The 23,644-nt window shown below is 41.8% G+C and overlaps 2 protein-coding genes across 11 annotated transcripts; both read right to left on the bottom strand.

Annotated features, from left to right (window-relative positions):
• Positions 1-92: 92 nt before the first annotated feature.
• LOC107265099 (BRISC and BRCA1-A complex member 2-like) lies at positions 93-2,819 on the bottom strand. The gene is made up of 4 exons (XM_025082468.1): positions 1,798-2,819; positions 1,411-1,712; positions 946-1,326; positions 93-866 (listed from the first exon to the last, which is right to left on the bottom strand). The coding sequence occupies exons 1-4, from the start codon at positions 1,883-1,885 to the stop codon at positions 492-494; spliced, it is 1,146 nt and encodes a 381-aa protein (XP_024938236.1). The 5' UTR covers positions 1,886-2,819; the 3' UTR covers positions 93-491.
• Positions 2,820-4,062: 1,243 nt separating this feature from the next.
• On the bottom strand, positions 4,063-23,435 carry LOC107265096 (ankyrin repeat and KH domain-containing protein 1). Of its 10 annotated transcripts, XM_025082431.1 has the most exons (31): positions 22,802-22,937; positions 21,212-21,828; positions 20,732-21,000; positions 19,190-19,633; positions 18,136-18,283; positions 17,771-18,051; positions 17,390-17,675; positions 16,997-17,298; positions 16,692-16,907; positions 15,980-16,600; positions 15,620-15,863; positions 14,912-15,540; positions 14,630-14,776; positions 14,067-14,235; positions 13,645-13,955; positions 13,357-13,543; positions 12,918-13,253; positions 12,584-12,775; positions 12,145-12,510; positions 11,884-12,038; positions 11,598-11,773; positions 11,393-11,525; positions 10,514-11,259; positions 10,098-10,421; positions 9,632-9,826; positions 9,318-9,465; positions 8,982-9,189; positions 7,915-8,720; positions 6,580-7,821; positions 6,315-6,503; positions 4,063-5,987 (listed from the first exon to the last, which is right to left on the bottom strand). In XM_025082431.1, exons 4-31 carry the CDS (start codon positions 19,370-19,372, stop codon positions 5,964-5,966), a joined length of 8,964 nt encoding a protein of 2,987 aa, XP_024938199.1. In that variant the 5' UTR covers positions 19,373-19,633; positions 20,732-21,000; positions 21,212-21,828; positions 22,802-22,937; the 3' UTR covers positions 4,063-5,963. The 10 variants fall into 10 exon arrangements, with proteins under 10 accessions (XP_024938199.1, XP_015589629.1, XP_024938197.1 ...); XM_015734143.2 differs by lacking the exons at positions 20,732-21,000; positions 21,212-21,828 and having other exon boundaries at positions 12,918-13,005; positions 13,069-13,253; positions 22,802-23,434; XM_025082429.1 differs by lacking the exon at positions 20,732-21,000.
• Between the last annotated feature and the right edge of the window lie 209 nt (positions 23,436-23,644).

A 23,644-nucleotide genomic window follows, 5' to 3' on the forward strand; every position in this document is an offset into this window, starting at 1 on the left:
ACGTAAGATATGCATGATGAATGTTCATCAGGGAAAATTCGGATTACGTAAGGACATATTCCTGGAACGTATGACAAAAATTTAGGCAAAACAACCTTTCAAGACATCGTATTATATAATTGAATAATAAATGAAGATTTAGCTGAGAAAGGCCTATGTTATATATACATTATGCTTCTTTTTAAACAAATCATTTACAAACTTTACATAGATCAGTAATATAATACAAGTCGAATCAAATTTCTGTCTCCTCTTGATTACTCCGATATTGAAAATAATATTTTATAGTTAAAATTAAGACAGAATTACTGTACTCACTGGACATTTGGTGACATCTTACATCACCCTAGGAAAAATACGAATAAAACGATACGGAAAGGAATTATGATTAGAAACAGAAAATACCGTATACAGTAGAATTATCAAAAAGTTTATATGTATAAAGTGTGACCGTGTAACAAGTAATAAATTGATATCATAAAGTAGAAAAATTAGAAGTGGCTGCTCCTTATGGAGTTTGTCTGAAACTTTTGAACCTCGTTATCTATAATATGTGCCAGTGCTTTGGTAACCATTTGCAGGGGTTCCCAACGAGGACTGAATGGGAAGTCTTCAACAATTTGACTGTATAGTTTACCCTGAGATGTCATGTGATATACGGATTGCAGTGTTATAAATGGCTGCTCCTTTGGAAACGCAGGAGGAAGCCTGAAGTGAACCAGGAAATAAAAGTCACGGTGCTCCAGTAAGATAGAGATATAACTAAACTCTATAGCATCGTATTCGACGATGCTACCACGTTGTAGTAACAGCAATACGGTGACAAAGCTCTTCTTCCTCTCAAAGCATAGGGCGAGAAAGTTTATCTGGATTATGAAAAAAAATTATTAGGTAGTTTTTTCAAATAAATTTTGGATCAAGAAATCGTAATGACATTGAATATACCTTTTCACTTATAAATTTCTTAACCTCTGGTACGTAATCCATTAAATATTTGTCTGGTGGAAATGGCGGTATGTGAAGTGCAGATGGACCACCAAATGCTTCCTCCAAACTTTTTGAAAGATAAAGCTGTGGGATTATGTGATTCCAATCTTGACCATGAAAGGTAACCAGTAGCATAGCAGCATCATTTCTGGATTGATTGCTGCGTGCTGGTAACTGAGAGAAATCCATTGCCATTCTAATAAGGAAACGTGCTTCTGTTGGTCTGGTACCGGATGGTAATAAAATCATTTCTACATCTTCTGCACATATTTCTGTTTCTCCAACCAGTGTACTGTATTCTAATTGTAATCTGTCACCTTGTTTCTCAAGTAGATCTATCTGAAAGAGGAATATGACAATTACAATATTAATTTTATCAATCTATCAATGATAAATTTTGAATATAATATAAATTTTGCATACTTGATGTTTCTTGTAATACCAAAAGAGCTCACTGAGAACCCTAAGTAAGGAATTCGCATCGGTAGGATTCCATTTAGCAAGACTAGGAACATGAGTGGCTAAAGTATCAGCATCCGGATCAGCTAAAAATGTCTCATCACTGAACATAAAATCTGGTCCTAAATCTGGACATTGCGAATCGAATAAAATGCTCCAATTCAGACTCTGGCCTGCATACGGTATAGACAAATTAAAACGATCTGCCTTAGCCTTTCCACAGCTGGAGCTTATAGAGTTCAGTTCTATAGTACCACAGCATACTCCTAAAACAAAAATATTTAGAAGCCAATAAAGCAACAAAATTCTAAACACAAAACGACTTAATAATTTAAAAAAAAACTGTCTTACCTAGTCTTTGAGTTTGTAGCACTCGTTTCAAAAGAGGTTCTATATAAGTATCAATAGAGTTCAAAATTGGATGATTTTGATTCAACATTACGTCAAAAGCACAATACGTAAAACAATAAATTCCTACCGGTAGGAAGTAATCTACGAAAAAAAATAAACTACACTACAAAGGCAAAGGCAAAAATCCGTCCCCGCAAATATAGTAACGATTCCATTAGATTTCATACAAAGACAGCTGTCAAAAACAAACTGCCAGCATACAAACTTTAAGCTCGAACTGCAAGAAAGCGATTCGGTAAACATCCAAAGTAACTCTAATATCAGTAATCACCGATAGACGGCACCATATTAAGAATTTTGTAACGTAAAGTTACCTCGACGCCACCTGGAAATTCGAAATAGTACTAATGATAAGCGCGAATTCAAACCAGATGCAAGTAGATAATGTCGATTTCACGACTAAAAGTCACCCGAGAATAGGGAAACAAAAAGTGGGAAAATGCCAACGACCGAGACCTTGCAGGCAAATCGCGTGCCATAAACAACCAGATGACGGCCCCGCAGGAGAAATTCCTATGGAGAAAACTGCGTTCACATACATCTGGAAAGGATTGCAGTAAAGCACTCATCCGAGAATGTCCACTTGTTCACCGAAGGAATCGCCGACGGCGTGTTCCAAAGGCGAATTTGAACTCTCGCTCCTTCTTGCGAATCCAATTACTCCTGACACCTTCTACATAGGTCGATAACTTTCCGCGCGAGCCCAGGACTATATTACAATTCTCTCCACCGGAAACAAGCACAAACAACAAAGAGAGACGCGAATTTTAGTAACAAAGAAATCCGTCACTCAGCGCCGTCCTAATTCGATGAGCGGTAAATTTCCACCGGTTATTCGACCCGTTGGAATTTCAAACTGCTCACAAGCTATATTAAGAATGAGAATAACTCAAGAGTACGTTATTTATATCCGACACATTGCTAGCTTATAATTATCTCAAAAAAAGATCATCCCAATAGACAAGCGCAAAGATATATCCAGGATATAAAAATTCACAAATATAGTACAAAGGGCCGATTATCAACCTTAAATTTAAAAAAAACTCAATAATTTCGTGATTGTCTGTTTCTTACAACTTTGATCAATAATGACGATGATGATGATTCATGCGTATAATCTAAGGATGGACCTACTCTGCGTGCACGCTTATAATTCCACACTTAAAACCAAACACCGAAAGTAAAATAAAGAAATGTAATTTCATCGCAAACAATCCTCAATCACCTAAATCATTTCAAAAAGTCTCTCCGAGTCATATATATATATAGTCACACAATACATATATACATATATGAATCATCCACTCCCGACATTTATATTCATTTATTTGCTTTATTGTTATATGTCATATAATAGTTTTATATCATATATCGCAGTTATCATAAATCAAATTTGAAAATAGGCTTTAAATTATAACAATGTACCATTCATATCGAGAATAATTGAAGCGCTCCCTGGAATACACATCAAAGGGCGCTCGTATATGATTTTCCACGAGCCGAAGTGAAATGAAAAAAAAATGAAAAAGATTGAGTCACATTATTTGGGAACCGTTTCAATTACAGCGTCGTCGTGTCGCTATACGCATTGAACACTTGCTAAAATCCCCACGCGATTGATGCAAGATTCCCAAATGTTCAATATAAATGAACATTATATATATATATATATATATATATATATACGTGTATATATATATATATAATCGACTGCATAGTGTACATAGTAATTCATTACTACCGCTCAAGCCAAGAGCAGTAAAAGTAGACTTTTTTTTTCTTTTCTCTATATATCGTCTCTATATTTACGTGTGTTGTAATAATAATCCATAATATAATAATAAACGTTATTACCACCATAGCCATAATAGTATTATATATATATATATATATATACACGTAAAATATATAGATATATATAGTACTCTAGCTAAGGATGCACAAAATTATATGCTGTGTCGGCGGCTCGCTCTGCCCTCTTAACAATGAAATAGTTATTCATTGACCCGAATAGTTTTCGGTACAATATATATATTATATCGATAACACAATCCGTCGTTGCGCAATAACTTTTCCCAACGATTACTTCAAAGTCGAATTTCGAGAATTATTTCTATTCTCCTCGCAACAGTTCTGTGTGCTTGCCCATACGTAAACGCGTATCTCGCTGTGACCGTCGTTCAGTAAGTCTGTCTTTTTTTTCCATTTTCTCTCTTTCGCTGTTTTCTCCATAAAAAATACTTACTACAAACGCCTGTATACTAATTTTCACGGTGATATTACAAAATGAAGGAGACTGGTGGTTCTGCTTTTGTTCTTCCGCTTCGTTTAACGTGTTTTTTCTTTTCTTTTTTCATACTCGTTAAAGATATCCCTATGGGTTATATATATTTATATCTGTGTGTGCTTCAGTATAGTCATCCCCTCGGAGTCCCTTTTTCATTAGATGAACATTAGTATAAACGTGTTATCGTATGTCTTAGCAGCGGATGATTGACGATAAGACATCTCGAGGAACATTTAACGTCAGGCATCGTCTTTATTAATTAATTAATTGCGCGTCATCCCATATACACGTGTCATCGCTTTCGACCTTAGAGGATATCTCCTTTCTCTCATTTTTGTCTTTTCCTCTAGTGGGCTTTACAGCTATCCGCGCGACCTTAGAGTCTGACTTCTTTCTTCCTTACTCCGGGTACAAGTACTTCGTCCCTTGTGAAATATTGTATAATAACGGTAACAAGAATCGCTTACACTACATGCCGAGCATGAAACCTTCGAAGATGGCTTGTAATAATTGCTTTCGAGTTTTTCTTGGTATTCGAGGATCTAGCGTTAAATTTGTGTAAAGCTGTGTTATACAAAGTAGACGGCGTTAACCCGAGTTCAATATTTATCTAGGTGGTTGAAGTAGAAAGAAAAAAATATTAACGAAAAACAGAGATTACCACGCGAGATCAGTGTCTGAGGAAAAATGTGTGATTTGTGTGACCCTGGTCAGAAGTGTGATTGACGAAGAAAGATATTACTTGAGTAAGGAAAGAAAGCGATAAACAGCTTCATCGTACGCGTGAATGATGATGATAATCGTGAGAGTCAAGCAACCATGACGCTTATGTAAAACGTGATAAAGATGGAAGAGTACAAGAATGAGACGAATTTCTTTTTTATCAGTAAGAAAATGGCACGCGGCGGTGGGAGGAAAGGAGCAATTGTAATAATCGCGACGGCTGGGAAGAAGAAAAGTCTATCGAACTTAAAAGAAAGTTCGCCCCCTTCGGTCTCCCTTCGCAGCGTTGGAAGTAATCGGAATTTCATGACAAAGTCAATTATTTACATAATCATGGTATATTCATAGTATTTCAAATTGTTTTTGTTATATCATTCTTATAGCAAATAGTAATAGATATTTCATAATAGGTACTCTCAACATAAATAAGTCGAAAAAAAAAGAAAGAAATTTATAGGTTACGTGTTTTTTTTTTGTTGCTTTACTGATCATGATGAAACAGTCAATCACTGATTAAAGAGCTGTTGTGCAAAACATCGCTACTAGAGAAGCCAAAGGCGACATAATTATGATATCTGAATTTATTGTGACGAGTCTGGCAAGTATCATAGGTTATTTAAGTTAGACAGATAGGTAGAGACCATCCCAATGGCAGAATGACACAGTCACCATCATCAGCATATCAATTATCGATTAGCTTTGATAAGGTACGTGTGACTATCAAAGGATCAAGAGAGAACGGATATGACGTAAGGTCGACGTCCACCAAACGCGTCACTCAAATCGATTATCCATAGCTCTGGTGTTCCTGCATTAATCAACAGGCACCGTGTTCATTAATTACTGGTATCGAATATGTATAATAGATAATAGCAATAAATTGTAGTAAGGATTTACCATCTTATCACCTAGCATGATAAGTAATATGGATCTGTGTGTCAATGAATATAGGTAGTATTGTAATTTATGTAGTGTCTAGAAACAACGGTTTTTCGTATGCCAGTTTCATCTACTACTATTTTTTGTATTCCAGGTTCGTCATTCTCGTCCAAGGTAATACGAGGAAAGCTGTGTGTCGATGAAAGGCTCTTCCATTTTAATGGCTCCATTTATTCCATCCCTGAAAGCAAGGTTATAATAATATAGTAGGTTTAGTAGATAAAGACGTGGCCTGATTCACGATCCCCGTCAGGGTTGTTCCGATCTTTATATTATAATTATTGAAGTTATTGGAGTTTAACGGCGTTATGCATAATTGATTGTCTACTACTTTGATAAATAAAAACAATATTAATTTTCTGTGTTAACGAAGAAATATTGGGAGTGTGCTAGAGTGAATACTTATAGACTACTTAGAAAAATATTTAAGTAAGGTTGACGACGGTGTAGCGAGATCAAAAGTTTCTGAGTGTTTTTGTATTGATTAAAAACAAATTGAAAAACTTACCGGATGTTGTTTGTCTGGTACGGCGTCAGACATTCCCCACGCTGGTGGTTCCATTTTCGCAGATTCGTTTGGAGGCAATTCCGGTAATCCTGCAGATCCAAATTGTCCAGGCAATAGGGCTAATCCTGGCATCAGAGAGAGCGCAGCTGCACTTCCATTAGGGTAAGGTTGTTGATTGTCCAAATGACCCTGAAAAACATTCGATGGAGGTTGTTAAATTGTATTTGTATAAAATTTCTACCAGAAGTAATGAGTATAAGCTTACTTGGAAGGTAGACTCTACCATCTGATGAAGTTCAGCATCCACATTGGACATGCGATTAAATGAAGCATTCGAGCGATACATTTGATGTCTATCCATTCCAGGTGCAAGACTGGCCCAAGATCCAACAAATTTTTCGTTGTTAAGCATCCAATTCATGGAATCCGCATCACCACCTGGTCCCATGCCAGCTGAATAATTTTTCCACGCCCTCTCGGTGCCGATTGGTCGTGGGACTTTGCGATCCTCGATTTTAAGTTGATTCATTTCCTGAGCGACCTGCGCCGACGACGAGGGAGACATAGCAGGTGAACCACCATTTTCTAAACCGCTTATTAGATCGATACCTCCCGGCTGACCAGTCATTGTTGCCAGATGATTCGAGAAACTGATCTGACCCATCATAGGATCTTGATGAGGAGGATAACTGTTGTGAGGTGGTGCGAATGGCCATCGTGTCTGACCGTTTGTTGAGATATTAGTGTTAGGCGTACCGCGAGATGGTGCTTGGTACTTTCCCAATGGGAAATTTCCCACCATTGCCAAGTTATTAGATTGTATTGCGGATGGCGGCGGTGCCGGGACAGTGGCAAACATATTGGGATGAATACCAGTTCCAGCATTGAACATCGTCACTTGCGGTTTGTTGTTTAAATGAAGAGAGCTGGAGAAATCAGGTGCCCTGGGATTTAGTCTGGACATACTGACTGTCGTATTGACCGATGGCGATTGTGCCATTGTCTGAGCAAAATTTTGTATATGAGGATGAAAAGGTAACAGAGGATGACCAGGTTGACCTTCGTTCGGTACCATTTTCAGAAGATTAGAGTTAACGTTAGGATGCTCGTAGCCGCTATTGTTTCCCTTGAAGAGACCGACGTCGAGCGTCGGCTGGGAAGTGGACGGCATGACGTGGGGCTGATGACCCGGGTTATTTCTAGAGCTAAGATCGCCCTGAAATACTGGCCTATTGAATGGTGTCATGCCAGCCCCCATTTCCATATTCTGTTGTGGCATCAACGGACGTGCTACAGCGAGGCTCGAGGGTGGCTTATTGGGAAGCGGATGTTCGTTGTAATTTACAGATGATTGATACTGCGGTGGCTGTATTGGATTATGTACCGCGGAAGGCGATACACCACGACCTATAGTACTTCCTGGTGCGCTATTTGTGCCACTCGATTTACTCGAGACCGGGGAACACATGGCAGTTCCTCTGTAACCAGGAGCCTTCGAGGCATCCACCTGTATCGAGATCAAAAACAGTCATATAAGTACGCCGCTGTAGGGTCCAGCACCTTAAATCGTCAGTAAATTAAAAGTGGAAAATTTACTAACCTGCGGGGGAACGCTATCGATGAACTTGTTCGACGATGCTCCAGAGGTATTCACCGAGACACCACCACCAGCCACCGTCGCGAAATTCATACCCTTCTGAGATTCGTTCTCTCGGCCACCCCACATCGACTGCTGAGTTACCTTTGTAAACGTATCGTTAAACAGAGAATATTCCAAGGGAGTGTTGCTAGACTGTTGCTGCTGCTGTTCCTGCATAACGGGTGCTATAGGGGTAGAGCTGCGCATGTGCTGTTGCTGCTGCTGCTGCTGTTGCTGAATAGTTGGGAGCTGTGAGACAGCTGGTGGCGAGGGTGTCACGCGGACAGAACTAGCTGACGTAGACACTACAGTACTTTCAGACCCGTTCGAGACGACAGGACCAATAGTAGAATTCGCTCCGTTCGAGCCAGGCGAGTAAGTTGATTTTCCAGAATAATGCGAGGGCATCGTCGGCGGAGCTGACAAGGTAGGCAGTGGTCGGCAGTGCTTTGGCGATGTGCTGGTCACGGCTTGCTGGGGTGAAGTTTGAGGCGTAGCTGGAGCCGTGGATGACATTACAGTTACAGTGTTGGCTTGAGATTTTTGCTTATTTCCTGCAGAGTGAGAAGACTGCATGACAGTTGTCGAGGTGTGAGTCGACGCAGTGATCTCGGATAGTTTAGCAGCGAATGTCTGGGTCGTGCTCGTGGAGACGATCTTCGTCGCACGTCCCGCTGTCATTATTACGCTCGTGTACGACATTGTCGTTTTCGTATTCGACGCAGAAGCCATCTGGGCCGCGGCTGCTGCCTGTGCTCGTTTCTCGGCTATGATGTAGAAAAATACATTAGTATCATTTCTTAACGATAATGACGTGAAATAAAAATTTTGTCCATTCTCTCAACGCGTCTCTATTACGTTTTTCGATAGAAACTTGTGCGTTTAAAATATGCAACAGTACTCTTAACGAATGACAGGGAGAAAATCTTGATTTATCTCTAATAATAATACTGGTCATGTAAGATCATTGAAAAAATAATTTTAACAAAGTGTATTCAATTTCATTATAGTTTTGTATAGTTTCTTACCAGCGGCAACTAGTCTTGGGGCAGTAGCTCGTGGCAGAGGTGCCGGATAAGCGCCAGTGATTTTCACTGTAGCTGAGGAACGGATAGGCACCAGTTGACCCATCGATGAAATTCCTGAAGTGTATCCAGATTTGTTGACTTGTGAGCCTGTGGCACTGGACACCAGACTAGGTGGTTTATTTACTGATCCCACCTTCGCCTTCGTTGCCTGAGGACATATAATTTGATGCTCATGTAACAAGCGTTTCTATGAGGTCAACCAGAGGAGGAAAGAAAAGACGATGAACATGAAAAACAAGAACAGAAGATCTTACAATTACACTGTAGATAACTTACGGCGATAGTCGGGATAGCTTTGTCCCAGGATGAGTTTGTAACAACGGGTAGCTTTGATTTCGGAAGCATTTGGAGAATATCAACATCAGGATCTTTGATGAGAGCAGCTATGAGCGTGTGAGCTTGTCTGGTAGCATCGGATGACCCTCTGCAAAAGTAATATACACGAAATATAGGAAACGAGAAAGTGCTTTTATGTTTATTATTAGCGATCCTTAAAGCAGAAGCTGTATTCAAGATTCACAGGACGAAGATCCAAGAATTTCGTTGAGAACAAAGCACTTTATCTTATGTAAAATCAAGATTGTACGTACTTTATCGTGATAATTCTTTCACCCTGGCATTTACTTTGCTTCTCCACCTCGATATGCGCACCAGTTGCTCCGCGTATAGCATTTATGTTACTGCCACCCCTGCCAATGACTCGACTGATAGCATTCGGTGGTACTGACACTTTCTTTGAACGGAATGGTGAGTTCATGAACCTGCCTGAATCATCGGATTGGCCCCTAGTGAAATGTAAATAGATCAGTTTAGTTTTTTCATAATTTCTTTAAAGTAATAATAATGATTCACATGACAGTACTATCGCCAGATTAATGAAAAGTGTTATGAGGTGCACGTGAATATTTTTCAATGCCGCAAAGTGGTGCATGAAAGAATTGGCTCGATTAATTAATCATCAATCATTCCACACAACCACACCTTATCCATCAGCAATGAGCTAGACAGCAAGTAATACAGTAAACACACAAAAAATTTAGTATTAAGAATTCTTACTTTCGCACTACTTCCTTCCAGCCTTCTTCGCGTTTTCCACCTTGCTTTGGACTTGTAGAACTGTTTGATTTCACAGATGTATTTAACGAATCGCTATCGTATTGATTGCTGTATGATTTCTTTCCCTTGCCAGGCATATACGTCTCGTTACCGGTAGCCTCGAAGTCTTCCCTGTCTGCAGGATGCCTCGACGATTCAAAAACTAGCTGCCCCTTATGTTTCCGTTCGCTAGAGCTGACTGCCGCTGCGGTAGCTGCTCTAGTGCTCGAGACAGAGGAGCTCGAAGAGGTGGACACCGTATTGGTAACGTTGGATAACGTTCTCCTAGAGAAGATAGGTGAGGATGAACAAGCATTATAAATTATCGTCACCGACTGATAGATAGACAAAAAAAAAACTTGAGAGAATTCACTTACTTCTCGGTGCTGGTGTTCTGCGATTTAGTAGCAGTGACCGTCGTACTTTGAGATAAATTCGAACTGGGCGTTAATACCGCTTTTGGTGATCGATGAGGAGATGTTTCTTTTTCGTTGTTGCTTGGACTACTACTTTTCTTCTTTTTCTTTTCTTTCTTTTTCTCACGAGTCTTGACGTCGTTGCTACTGCAGCTACCCTGGCTGTTAGCATCGATACCGCTGTCGCCTTCCTCCTTGTCAAGATCCTCGGGACTTCTATTCACCGGAGATGGTGCATTCTCCATTTTCTCTAAATTGTCCCCAGCCTCTTGCTCGCTGTCGTCTCCTCTGTCGTCATCTTCGTCACCAGACTTCTTACCGTTTTCTTCCTTATCCTCGTAGATCGTTTCGTATTTCTTCGTTTCCTCGTGGAGTTTTCGTTTCTCCTCCTTCTTCTCGAGTTTCTTCTTTTTCTTGCGCTCACGTCGTCGCGCAGCTGCCGCCTTCTTCGATTCCTCTCTTGTCTTCTCCATGTCTAATTCTTCCAAAAGTATCGTTGCATTCTTATTCGCCTTGGCGGCCTGAGTCTCCTTGGCTGCCCTTATTATTTTAACGCACTCGTGACACTTCTCCAGGAGTTCTTTATCGCTGACGGTGGCTATGTACCTGGTCATTTCTTGATCGCTTGGGAATTGCGTTACATGATTCACCATCCACTTGACAACCTTTATATGACCCTTGCGAAATGCAGCCATCAAGCAAGACACCTGTAATAAAATTTAAAAATGAGAAAACAATCAAAATGTACTTAAAAAGGTAGAAACAATTATTCGTTCTCAGTTAGGATCACGTAATGGATCGAGCAATAGAACATAGAAAGAGAAGCACGTATAATCAAACCTTTCGATTATCTTGCGAATCAATATCCGCGCCAGCATGATATAGTAAATCCACAACATTAAGGTGACCTCCATTAGCGGCTAGCCACAGTGGACTATTCCCTTTCTTGTTCTTCACTTCAACTTGCGTACCCCTGAAAGCCAAGTTAAATATCAATTATGGTGGCTCTACCTAACTTATAGCCCTAATAAGCTCGAGTCCTTACCTTGACAGTAGCAACTCTACAAAACGGCAGTGGCCCTTATCGGCAGCAATGGTGAGGGCAGTGTCTCGGGATGAAGGAACAGGTGTAGCGTTGACATCCGCACCTTTGGTAAGTAATACTCGTCCTACCTCGACGTAACCACCGCTAGCAGCCTCCATCAAAGGTGTCAGCCCCGTCTACACGAATAAGAAGTCAATGGGAGTATTAGGCAAATGATACCGTGACTTCTATAAGAAAAAAGAGAGACGTGATCTACATTGATGTTAAAACAGAAAAAATTTCATACCTTAGCTCGATGTTCTACGTTGGCTTTGCGGTCGAGTAAAAGACTGACGACCTCGTGCCTGCCTTGGAAACATGCGAGGGTCAGCGCAGTGTTGCGGTTCGTTTCAATCTGTGCATTGATGTCACTACCCATATCCAGCAACAATTTAACTGCGGCTAAAATATAAAGAATGCGATTGAGACGTATGACAAGCACGTTCGTAAGTCTGTTCGTAATTTGAGAACAATCCCTAGAGATATTGGAATAGAATCAGTCTCTTACCGGTATGGCCGTTCATGGCGGCGAGCATGAGGGGAGAGATGCCCAATTTGGAACCAGTTCGGGAATTAATCTCAGCGCCATGGCTAAGCAATAGCTTTATGATGTTGACGTAGCCACCGGATGCTGCCAGACTCAGTGGAGTATAATCGGAGACATTCCGATGTTCCTTGTTTGCACCTCTGTTAAGTAATAGCTCCACTACTTCGTACCTTCCTCCGCTGCATGCAAGGGATAAGGGCGTATCCTTCGTGCGCTCAGATTGTGCTTCGATATCGGCACCATGATTAAGAAGTATCTCCACGACTTTCTGATGTCCGGCTGTTGCCGCCAGAATCAGCGGGGTAAAACCTTTCTTATCTCTGTGCTCTGTGAACGAGGATGTGAAACAGCATATTTGTAATTGATCAAAAAGATATAGGCCTAGGTATACTGTACTTACCGATATCAGCACCGCGACTCAGGAGAAGCTCGACGAGTTCCTCGTGGCCACCGGCACATGCCAATGTTAGGGCAGTGTCATGATTACTATCCGTCTCGGAGTCAACATCCATGCAGGAAAATGGAGCTGGTGGAACTTGATTTGCTGCATAAGCTCCAACTGTCGAAACACCGGTTGTATATTGACCAGCAACTAAGATAAAATAAATTTCGAATGAGAATGGTATGCCTCGAAGGAATTTTTGATTCTATCCTCTATTTAATGTGAATATCATATAGCAACTCGTATCAAAGGCCGATACATTAATTGCTACTACGGCGTAAGGTTAACTTACCTGCAGCTGGATCCAGTTGATAATTTTGGGCTGGGAAATTAGCCCCCTGTTGCTGGGCAGTGGAAGTTGTTTGCTGTTGACAAGATTGCTGCTGGGAAAGCAGAGGATACCTCGATTTCTTTCCTTTCCCAGCAGGTGGTGCGGTACATACTTGTTTCTTATCAGGTGCTACTATGGAGGCAGCAACTGTTGCTGCCGGCGCTTGAGTCTGAGTTGCTACTTGGACCTGATGGGTACTGCATGCAGTGGACTGGGCATAGCCATTGGAAGGTTGAGGTAGAGTGTCTATTACTTCAGTAGCTTCCGTAACAGCTGGTAATGTTTGAGCCGGAAATGCTGAAGAAAGAAGACAACGGATATGAAGCAACTTGTTAGTTCCCTCAGGAATTTTTAATTTAAACATTTTTTTTTAACTTTATATAAAAGTAATGGTACTAACCCAATTGAGAAGGCTGTGAAAGCAGTTGCGGCTGGAAAAGACCACTGCAAATACTTTGCGCAACTCGAAAACCTTGCTGAAATTCCATCATTCGTTCGTTCAATATTTGATCTTGTATGGCCTGCCTACTTGCTGGCTGTAAGCCTCCGGATATGTCCGTTTGAATTTGTACACCCGCACTAGTTACCTGAGGTTATACAATTATGCGTACGGGTATAAGAAATCGAGTTTGATAGCTCAAAGAAAGATACTCTAGATAATTGAAATCAAATCAGTACGCTAAATTACCTGGCCAGATTGTTGTTGCAGTAGCTGCTGCTGCTGTTGCTGCGGTGTTGGGTCCTGTTGTTGGGACGGCGGCGGAGGCTGAACCTGAACCTGAGCCTGAAGCTGAGGCTGAGGCTGAGGCTGCTGTTGCTGTTGCGGTTGTGGCTGGGGCGGTTGCTGCTGCTGTGTAGGTAGTTGTGGCTGCGGTTGCTGTTGATGATGTGGCGGAAGCTGCTGCTGCTGCTGTTGTTGTTGTTGCTGCTGTGGTTGTTGCTCTTTACTACCAGACACTTCCAATTTTTTCATTTCGAGCTTTTCTTGATTTTCGGCTACTGGTAAATGTAAAAAAAAAACAAGAAGTTACATACAATGAACCCATCGACCGTAATACAGATATTTTCAATATTCGATATACTTCAAATTCTGTAAGATTATACATTTACCATTAGATACATCATCAAAACTAATAGACTCAAAAATTTCGGCAACATCGTCAATAGGAATTTGCCTACTTTCTTCCAATGCTCGGTGCTTCATAACGTCCAAACGTCCTTGTAGATAAAACATGGCCAAACGTGGCTCCAACTCCTGAAGATTTCTTTCAAGCGGTGCCTACACACAACAGGAAGACATCCAGAAGTGAAAGTGATTTATTATCTTGAAAATTAATGTTCGTGCAAAGTGTTAAAACAATAATATATTCAACGAACTGTCTAGTGTCTTGCATACTAACTGCTCCAGAATGTTATAGTTAGTATCGCACGATCTTCAGAACGGCCAATAAGCTAAACATTTATAAGATAAAGAAAGACAATACTTTCGGAAAGTCAGGATAGCGTTACACTCGTGAAATCTATTTATGATAGATTAAATATTTGAAAATAAACAGAACAGAGTAGCAACAAATGTATTAAACAAGGAAAAATAGATTAAAAAAAAAAGTGTGTATTATATTGTACCACATATGAGTCTGCAGAAACTTATGAAGGTATTGTATATATCGTACCTGCGCATGTCGACGATGATTATGGGTTGAATGGGTGTGAGCTATTTGTTGACTGGGTACAAGTATACCACCTCCGCCACTCCCACTGGCATCAGCACCTTGTTGCTGTTGCTGTTGTTGTTGTTGCTGCTGTTGCTGTTGCTGCACCTGTACAGACATAGTAAAAACATCCCACGTAGCAGACAATAAATGTAATGATCTGTGTATTGAATTTTCGATAAATTCTACAAAATAAAATTAAGACAATTTGAAGAGAAAGCAAGAAGTTGTATTCCAACAAACCTGAGCCTGATCCAATTGCAGTTGCAGTTGTTGGTTGACCTGCTGCAGGTGGTGGACCTGCTGAACCTGGTAGACTTGTTGTCGCTGTTTCTGCTGATACTGTTGTTGGAAACCAGCTATCAACGCTGCTTGTTGTTGTTGTAATTTGCCGCCAGCCATTCCTGATGCTGCTTTCCGAATGTTCTTACCCTCCTTCTTAGACACAGGCTTTGCTTTTGGCCGATCACTTATAGCAGTATTCTGACTTACGTCACTGCTCGCAGTTATGGGTTGGGATACGGTCGTGACGGTCGGAGGCGTCGAGACACTGGGAGGACTTGGGGTTGTTGTCGATGATGTATTTGAAGTGGTTAGGGTTACAACGGACGTTACAGGAATTGAAGAGAGCGCGAGAGGGAGTGGTGGAGTCATTGGTCGAATGTCAGTCACGGTAGTAATTGATTCTACAATGGCAGAGCCTCGGTGTAAAGCCTCCTGCTCCTTTCGTAAACACGATTGCAGACCAATTTTCCTGCCCTCGAGAAAAGCGGCATAAACTTGCGAAGAGATTAATGCTGCTGTAGGACTCGTCTCGTTCTCTTCGGAGCTCATAAGTTCTTCTAGCAAGTCCGGAGAACTACATACTAGCCCTTGAAAAAAAAAATGTAACGCTTACACTCACTGCTGGCTTCGAGAGATTACAAAATTTAGAAGCAAGTAAAAGCATACCATGAGAAGCTTCAACTGATTGTGCAGGTAGGTCAATATTGAGCATGCCTGGCAATGGCGTGATTGGTTCCGTGGAGTCTTGTTGGGGTGGTTGCAACTGCTGCGGGAGTTGTTGCTGCGACGGTTGTTGCTGCTGCTGCGGCTGTTGTTGCTGCTGCACAATTCCAATTGAATCCGTAGCCGTACCAGCAGAACCTAAGAACAGGTGACCCGCGCCCTTGATCTGAAGCTCGCGTTCTACCCTCTAGAAAGAATTAACACCCAAATGATCAGCTGGTGAGATTGAAGTGGATGATTTATTTTTACCAAAATTTCTAATATGATTGAGCTGTCAATAAATCGATTTCGAAAAAAACGCACCTGCAGTTCCTCAAGAATTTGTTGTTTATGGAGAATCTGCTCTTGCCTAGCATTCTTCCGACTCTCGGAGGTGGCCGGTGCTGGTGTCGGCGCTGGTGCAGGGCTAAGGCTAATGTTAGGTTCGGAAAGGCTAGTAAAACCCCCGCTGCCTTTATCGAGGATATTCGTGTCATCCTTGGTGGTAGCGACGGACTCGCCCGCGGGTTGCGTGCGAACCTGCTGCGCTTCAGCGGAGGTTAGACTCATATCCGGCATCATGGGAACTGAACGATTCTTCCTGAGCAATGATTTCTGGGTGTTATGTTTAGGTTGAAGGTTTTGAGTTTGGGGTTGTTCGGTGGTTTGTTGCTGCGGTGGTTGTTGTTGCTGTTGTTGGGTAGGCGGCTGTTGCTGATGAGGCACATGCTGTTGATGAGCAATATTCTGTTGTTGTTGTGTTTGTTGTTGCTGTGGTTGCTGCTGCTGCTGTTGTTGCGGTTGCTGCTGTTGAGGCAACAACATTGGCGCCGGTGCACCGTTATGCGGTGTGCTCATCATGATGCTGTGAGGATAATCTAGTAAAATTTGGACAACACTGGTGTGTCCACCCTTGGCTGCCTCTATTAGCATCGTAGAGTTATCCTATGCAAATTAAAAGTATTTCAAAACGTAAATGAGAAGCGGCTCATTTGTTTTACCTCATCGACCAAAAGATCGTGAGTCGATAATATACCTTTAGCTTATGGAATGGATCGGCAGTCTGTGCAAGAAGAAGTTCAACGACAGCGAGATGTCCTCCAGCACAGGCGAGCGAAAGAGGTGTATGGTCATTGTTTGTCGTCGGCCGATTGACGTCCGCATCCTTAGATATGAGAAATTGTACCGTGCATAGGTGACCAGCCCTGCAAGCCTTCATCAGAGGAGTTCTACCTCCTTCCGACTCGTGCTCCTGTAATAAGAAATAACCAACATCCATTAATCTCTGCTTGTAAATCAAAATAAAAATATTCATATAAAAATACATTAGAAATTACATACCAGGTCTGCGCCAAATTGCAGGAGAAGATCGGCGACATCTGTATGGCCATTCTCGCAAGCATATGTTAAAGCCGTATCACCAGTTTGAGTCTGGGCATGGACGTCGGCCGCGGACTCAAGTAAATATCGAACAAGATCTAAATGTCCTTCTTGGGCTGCTTCCATGAGAGGTGTGGAGGCACCCATTTCAATGTCCGCTCCTGCTTTTATCAGGAAGTCTGCAACTTCTAGGAAACCTCCACAGCAAGCCAACGTGAGAGCTGTCTCTTGAGTCTCCTCCGTTTGGGCATTGATGATCGCCCCTGAAGCACACAAAGCCTTATAGTTATCGCATCAAACAGGATTTTTAAAATTATGACAACCCCATACAAAAATGAAATACTAAAAGATTACCTTGACTCAAAAGTAAAGCAACCATCTCTTCGTGACCTTCCCTTGCCGCTTCCATCAAGGGGGTGTAACCTTCATCATTGACCTCCTCAATATTAGCTCCTCTTTCAATGAGAAGCATCGCCAGATCTACATGGCCTCCGCACGCTGCCAGTGTCAACGGCGATTCAAAGCTATCCGTTGGCATATTAACATGCGCACCAGAGTCCAATAGTAACCGGGCAACTTCTACATGACCATCCATAGACGCTTCCATGAGTGCTGTGTGCATCTCATCAGTTTTATGCTCCTACACGGGGAAAACGTACTAATAAGTCAAGGTAAATGTCGAGCGAGTTACTAAGAAGTTACCGAGGACTATTAATGTATGTCGGGATGTGTTACCTGATCTGCGCCGGCTTCCAATAAAAATCGTACCATATCCAAATGACCTTTATAGCAGGCCAACGTTAAAGCAGACTCCTTGAATTCATTGGAATGAGTATTAATGCCAGCGCCATGCTCCAATAAGATTTTAGCCACAGGAACGTGTCCAGCACTGGCCGCTTCCATCAATGGCGTATGACCATTCTCATTGTGGTCTTCTACGTTAGCACCAGCTTCCAAAAGTACCCTGACAACTTCTTCATGACCACCAGCGCACCCGTACATCAGAGGAGTATTACCTGCAATAATTCATAGTATTTCTAGTAGATGTTCTAGGTTTGACTCTTCGGGAGTCTGGACGTTGCATGTACGTCATCGCTTACCTGACGTAGATTGAGCGTTAACATCAGCTCCGTGTGCTATAAGTAAGCTTACAATGTCCACATGGCCTGCACTGGCAGCCTCCATCAAAGGGGTACAATCCCCTTTGATGCCACGGTCTTCCACGTTGGCACTCATTGCCAGAAGAACCTGTATTCAATGAAATAACGCGATTGAGGTTGTTACTTTGAATAGTGTCTTATGGACATTTAAATGTAAACGAAAAAAAAAAACTATATCAGCTGACAGCTGTCAAACTTTTGTATCGCGCAGATGGAAACTTATTGATCATTTTATGATGATACTTATCGAAATCGAGATGCGTAAATTTCGCGGTTGACACAGCGCGATTTGATTATAAATATTTTATACTAATTCTTTTTAATATCCTTTCAGCGATTCCTTGCTAGCTTAACATAAACTATGATCTTCGTTTGATAGGAGTGAATAATAATTAACAAGAGACATGATTCAAAAAAGGAAAGAAGCATGGCCAATGTGTACAGTAATGGAACTGATAGATAATATAACCAGCTGTTTTGACATACTCGGAGATAACTCAAAAATACCGTTGACAATGATCATAGCGTAATTTGAGAAGTTTGTTTAAGTAATCCAGAAAGAAGTTGCAGCTGGTTTTCGGCTGGATTAATCTATATTTGGTGATTCTGTTGGCATCGATTAAACGCAACGCATATAAATTTATTGTTTAAAAAAATACCCAGCTCTTTGCGACGGTAATATTTTTTCTTTGACACAAAGAAATATAACCAGATAATTCTACAATCCACAATAGTAAAATCTATGCTTTGCATAACCCTGATAAAGACGGAAGCCATGTATGTGTTGGTAATTGTAGCTTCAAATAAACTTTTCCTTATTAGATCTCAAAGAACCTAAAAATATTAATCTTTATCCGGCGATATGAAATGAAATAATGAAACTTCATAAATGATAGGTGTATCCCAAATATTGTCAAGTTCGGGAAACAATGAATGTTTTGTAATTCGTTTTTTCGTTTTTCAACATAGGTATTTTTCAACACTGCTGACAAACCTGTGCGAGCTCGTAATAGCCAGCTGAACAAGCAAGAGAGAGCAAACTCTCTCCTTCTTCGGTGGTTTCGTGAACACTACGTCCTTCAGTCAGGAGCTTCCTGACAGTACCAACGTCGCCGTCGGTGCAAGCCTCCACGAGGGAACGCTTTTCGTTCTGACTTCTTGGGTTATCGCTTCGCATACGGGTCAACGCAGCTGCTGCCTCATCCAAAGCACAGGACACGCTGGACGTCAAGCGACGAAGCACCTCGTGATCGGCCAGGTGCTTCCCATCACCGGATGACAACTTGCCGATACCAGCCGCTTCAAGAAGAGCCTCTAAGCGCGCCTGAGTTTCGGGATCCACCGATCGCTCCGGGTCTTCCGAGGTCAATAGAAATTTGGAGTTCTCAGGATGATGATCCTCGTCCAACTCGGCTTGATCGATTGCAAAACACTCCACCTGTAATTCAGACATTAGTACTGAAGAATATACTAGTAAGATACGATACCACGCATTTATTATTCAAATTAAATTAGGATTTGATAGCTGTAAATGGCTCATTCATAATTTTGAGGTTAGTCGAGTAAGTTTAAAGATTTAATCCTTTCCAGTGAAATATTTGTAAATTGATGTTGCTTAGATCATTTGTAATAAGAGGTAAGGTTGGAATCTACTGTTGATCACAGCTTGCTCATTATAGTTTTTAATATAATAAATGGTACTTATTATATGGATATTTAAATTAAAGTAACAGTAATTTTCAAATTGCGAAGCATTGGTTAATGTGAAATCTAAAATGCCAATTTTTAATAATTTAAATTTGACATCGTGCACCTCTATCACTGAATATAACACAAAAAGAACATCCTTGTACTCCATTAATATATGAATCAACATAGAATCAAGAAAAAAAATGTTTTCTTCCCTTAGAATAATATTTTGTTGACAAAATCAGTAATTAAAGCCACATATTTCATAAAACGTGAAGAAGGATACGATCACCAGGAAATACTGAAATATTTGAGCAGCGTACAGTATCACGAAGCATAAGTGTCCATTAGCCACACTTGAACTGATCATTCAAAAATATAAAAAAGTATTTGAAAAAGCCACAAAAGAATGTAGTAAGTAAAAAACAAATAAAAGACAATGTCTCTGATGTGTTTTATCAATTAAGAATTTATCAAGTCTCATACCCTGAAATCAGCTTAAATATGAGAATATTATGTAGTGCAAGTCTACAAAAACTATTATTTATTAACATCCGTCACACATAAACACAGTACATTGTTTTTGAGAAAAAATAATTTGATAATCAAGCACACAACATCGTACGGCAGTGAACGGACGCCTTGTTATAAAGTTGCAACGCCAAAATTGAGGTTATGCCTACCAGCGCAAGAACGAAGACGATTCTCGAATAAGTAAAACAATTCCGATTGCTAACAAAGAGACAATGTAACTTCGAATTCAAATATCCGCACAATCTTCATTCCGAGGCAATTACAACGTACGTACGCAAAGTGCACTATAAACTGTCCTGAGATGCAGCCTCACCCCAAGCAAATAGTCGTCACGAAATACTGATGAAAAACGTCAGTCAAGCACAGAGTACGTATAAACGTCGAAGTCCCTAGCATTATTTTCGCACAATAACGGAATAAGCAACGGGGCACGGCTGATGTTAAGGTGCAACACAGGTGAAAGTGTAGTATCTCGTCTAGCAAATGGTGCTGTGGCTGCCAGCTAGAAACACAGAGCTTGAACAATGTGCAGCCATTCCAAGTTGGATGAAACTGACACTTCCCTCGTTATTGGTCGCGTACCTATCGGACAAGAGAAAAATAAGCCCTTCATCTACCCGAACGTAAGACAAGGATCGCGTGTCAGTTCGCTCAGGATAGGATACGCTTATTCTGGACGATCCTTGCAAAGTCCTTAAATTTAAATTCCGTAAGACCTTAAGGAGCTCGCTGGCTACACAGTACAATATCAAATAATATGGTGGCTCCGTTCACGGTTTCCACGCAGACTTACACGCATGGGCCCCACGTCGACGTCGGACGACGACACGACCACGACGACGACGACGTCGAAGAACGTGCACGAGTAGTATGTACAATACTATTACACTCCAGTGTACACTAGTGCATGGCAGTGTACACTGGTACATCAAATACACTCTTCTCTCTACAGACGTCGATGAGATCCGCTCGGTGGCGCACCGCACGGCTACAGGGAAAAGAGAACCGACACCAATGGATACACTTATATTTCTCACGCTGAACGGGGACTCGTTTCACAGGCGCATATCTATCCCCCCGACTTAGCCGCACGCTAGTATTGCTGCTGTACAGATACGCTCTCATGCTTGCGATGCGTACAGCCCATCCTCTCATTCTCTCTCTCTTGCGCTCGGGTACAAAGGCACAGACACACGTGTCCGGTCGAGCACGTTTACAAACGGCGACGACATTCAACGACGTCGTCGACTACTGAGAAGCATGGGCGTGCTCATATGCGATGATAAAGAGGTGAGGTGTGTGGCGTTCAGAACTTGATGCAAGACTATGGAGATGCTAACGGCAAGGAAACTGGGTCCTGGTACACTGAGATTTGTCTGCAGAAGTACACGGAGTTTTCGGGATACAATGCTAAGGAGAGGGAACAAAAATTGAATTGAGAAAAGTAGAGGAATTGAGGAAAAATGGAAGAAGAATGGATGTAGTAAGAGTGCGAAAGAGAAAGAAAGAGAGAGAGATAAAAAACAAGCTGAGAGATGGCGAGAAAGAAGAAGAAAAGAAAGGAAAAAATAACGTGCGCCGTACATAGTTCGGTAGAAGATGGGGGACACTTGCAGCGGTGCTGTGCACATACATACTCCACTGACGTCTCGCTACTGGCTATTAACGCATATATCCCGGTTATATAACGTTCCCTGCGCGAAATTCCCTTGGGCTTTTTTTCGTTAAATATATCAGGCGCAATGAGTAATAAGAAGGAAGGGCGTCCCGTTTGGTGGTGATGTTATAGGGCCATGCGAACTCAACTAGTCACGGAGAGCGGAGACAGCAACCTGACTTCTCGCACTCCGCGCTACGCGCATATCTACCCTGGTGGGGTATTCACTCCTAAAGTGAATGGGAAGATTTGCTCTTGGTATAACGATGGGGACAAAGTTTCGATGGTTCGCGAGTATCAACGACGCACTGCGCAAATATCACTTGGATCAAGGAGGGACGTTGTCTTGTTGGCAGATATATCGCGACTCTAAAAAGAAGAAATACGGCTAATCGTCGTACTCGTGGCCCGTTTTAGCGAATCCCTTTCGCGAGGTTGGTGACAAGGCCTCGCCACCTATCCTCGAACTACGCCAAGAGGCGTACTCTAGAGCAACGGGAAGGTTCGCGACGCAAGGATTCACTTTGTTCTAAGGATGACCTATAGTTTCAGCGCATTCGCGAATTTTTTTATAAAGACTGTCTGACTCAGTGGCAAAGGCAGGCAAACAGGAAGACAAGTAGGCAAACACAAAGTCGGATGCGAGGGCTCGTGCTTGCGATTCACGGGCTGCTATAAAGACACTCTTTCTCTTGGGCACGGGGGCGAGCAGCAAGTTCCGTTTACCTCTGAAACGCTGTCCTCCTCACTCTCCGACGAGTCTGTCATAAAGCGGGGCTGCAGCTCTGAGAAGGTCTCGGTCTCTGACTTCGTGGGGCTGGAGTTCGAGGACTGGGGAGTCGACGACGTTTTCCCAATGTCGTGCTGGTGAACGCTTGCTTTTTCGTGCTTCTGGCTATCCGAGGTTGTTCCTTGTGCTACATTCTGCATTTTTACCTTCCGGATGAATCATATGACACCAATCGAGCGTTACCGTGCCGCGAAATACACATAGAACACTGATTTTCGGCAATATCTCTATCACAATCGCCGTCATTCACGTAAGCTAACACCCGCCATGTCTACTATGGCCGACGGCGAGAGTCCCGGATGCCTCCTCGGCCATTCGAAAGATTCACCGCAGTCGCTATCTGTTGGCGCGTAACTTCAACTATACTCTCCGCGCGATCCATACTCTCTGCGCAAATATTATTCGCAGATTTGAATTTTATTCTCCCGAAATTATATCCTTCGTTAATGCTGTTATCATTCTACTCTGCTCTAAAGGTCTTTCCTTTGCTTCTCCTTCAATTTTTCGATTATTCATTCGTCTAGTCATGTTCGAGCTATAACTTTCTTTCTTCTACCCAACAACGCTTCTATCGTTTTCCAGAAATTTTCATGCGCCTCGCGCCTCGCTTTGAAATACTGAATTTTCATGCTTGTGTCATGGACAATAATATGGATGCAAATTTGACTTTGTTTCCGAGGAGGTGACGAAAGTTGTTGCGATCTCATTGTGCACTACGTGTACATTGAACTACGATCTTTCGATCGATTCCGTCTAGAATACTCATTTGTTGATGAGAC

The sequence above is a fragment of the Cephus cinctus genome, unplaced genomic scaffold (assembly GCF_000341935.2).
Source record: "Cephus cinctus unplaced genomic scaffold, Ccin1 Ccin1_scaffold0215, whole genome shotgun sequence".
Lineage (NCBI taxonomy): Eukaryota > Metazoa > Arthropoda > Insecta > Hymenoptera > Cephidae > Cephus > Cephus cinctus.

What these genes read in the sequence shown, in the direction of transcription:
- LOC107265099 (XM_025082468.1), bottom strand. Translation starts at nt 1,885, where the DNA reads ATGTTGAATCAAAATCATCCAATTTTGAACTCTATTGATACTTATATA. An exon ending in GCTACAAACTCAAAGACTAG is followed by an intron (nt 1,713 to 1,797) that starts GTAAGACAGTTT and finishes TTTTTGTTTTAG; the next exon opens with GAGTATGCTGTGGTACTATA. An exon ending in AGAAATTTATAAGTGAAAAG is followed by an intron (nt 867 to 945) that starts GTATATTCAATG and finishes TTCATAATCCAG; the next exon opens with ATAAACTTTCTCGCCCTATG.
- LOC107265096 (XM_015734141.2), bottom strand. Translation starts at nt 23,005, where the DNA reads ATGCAGAATGTAGCACAAGGAACAACCTCGGATAGCCAGAAGCACGAA. An exon ending in TGCAATTTGGCGCAGACCTG is followed by an intron (nt 16,908 to 16,996) that starts GTATGTAATTTC and finishes TTCTTATTACAG; the next exon opens with GAGCACGAGTCGGAAGGAGG. An exon ending in ATCCATTCCATAAGCTAAAG is followed by an intron (nt 16,601 to 16,691) that starts GTATATTATCGA and finishes TAATTTGCATAG; the next exon opens with GATAACTCTACGATGCTAAT.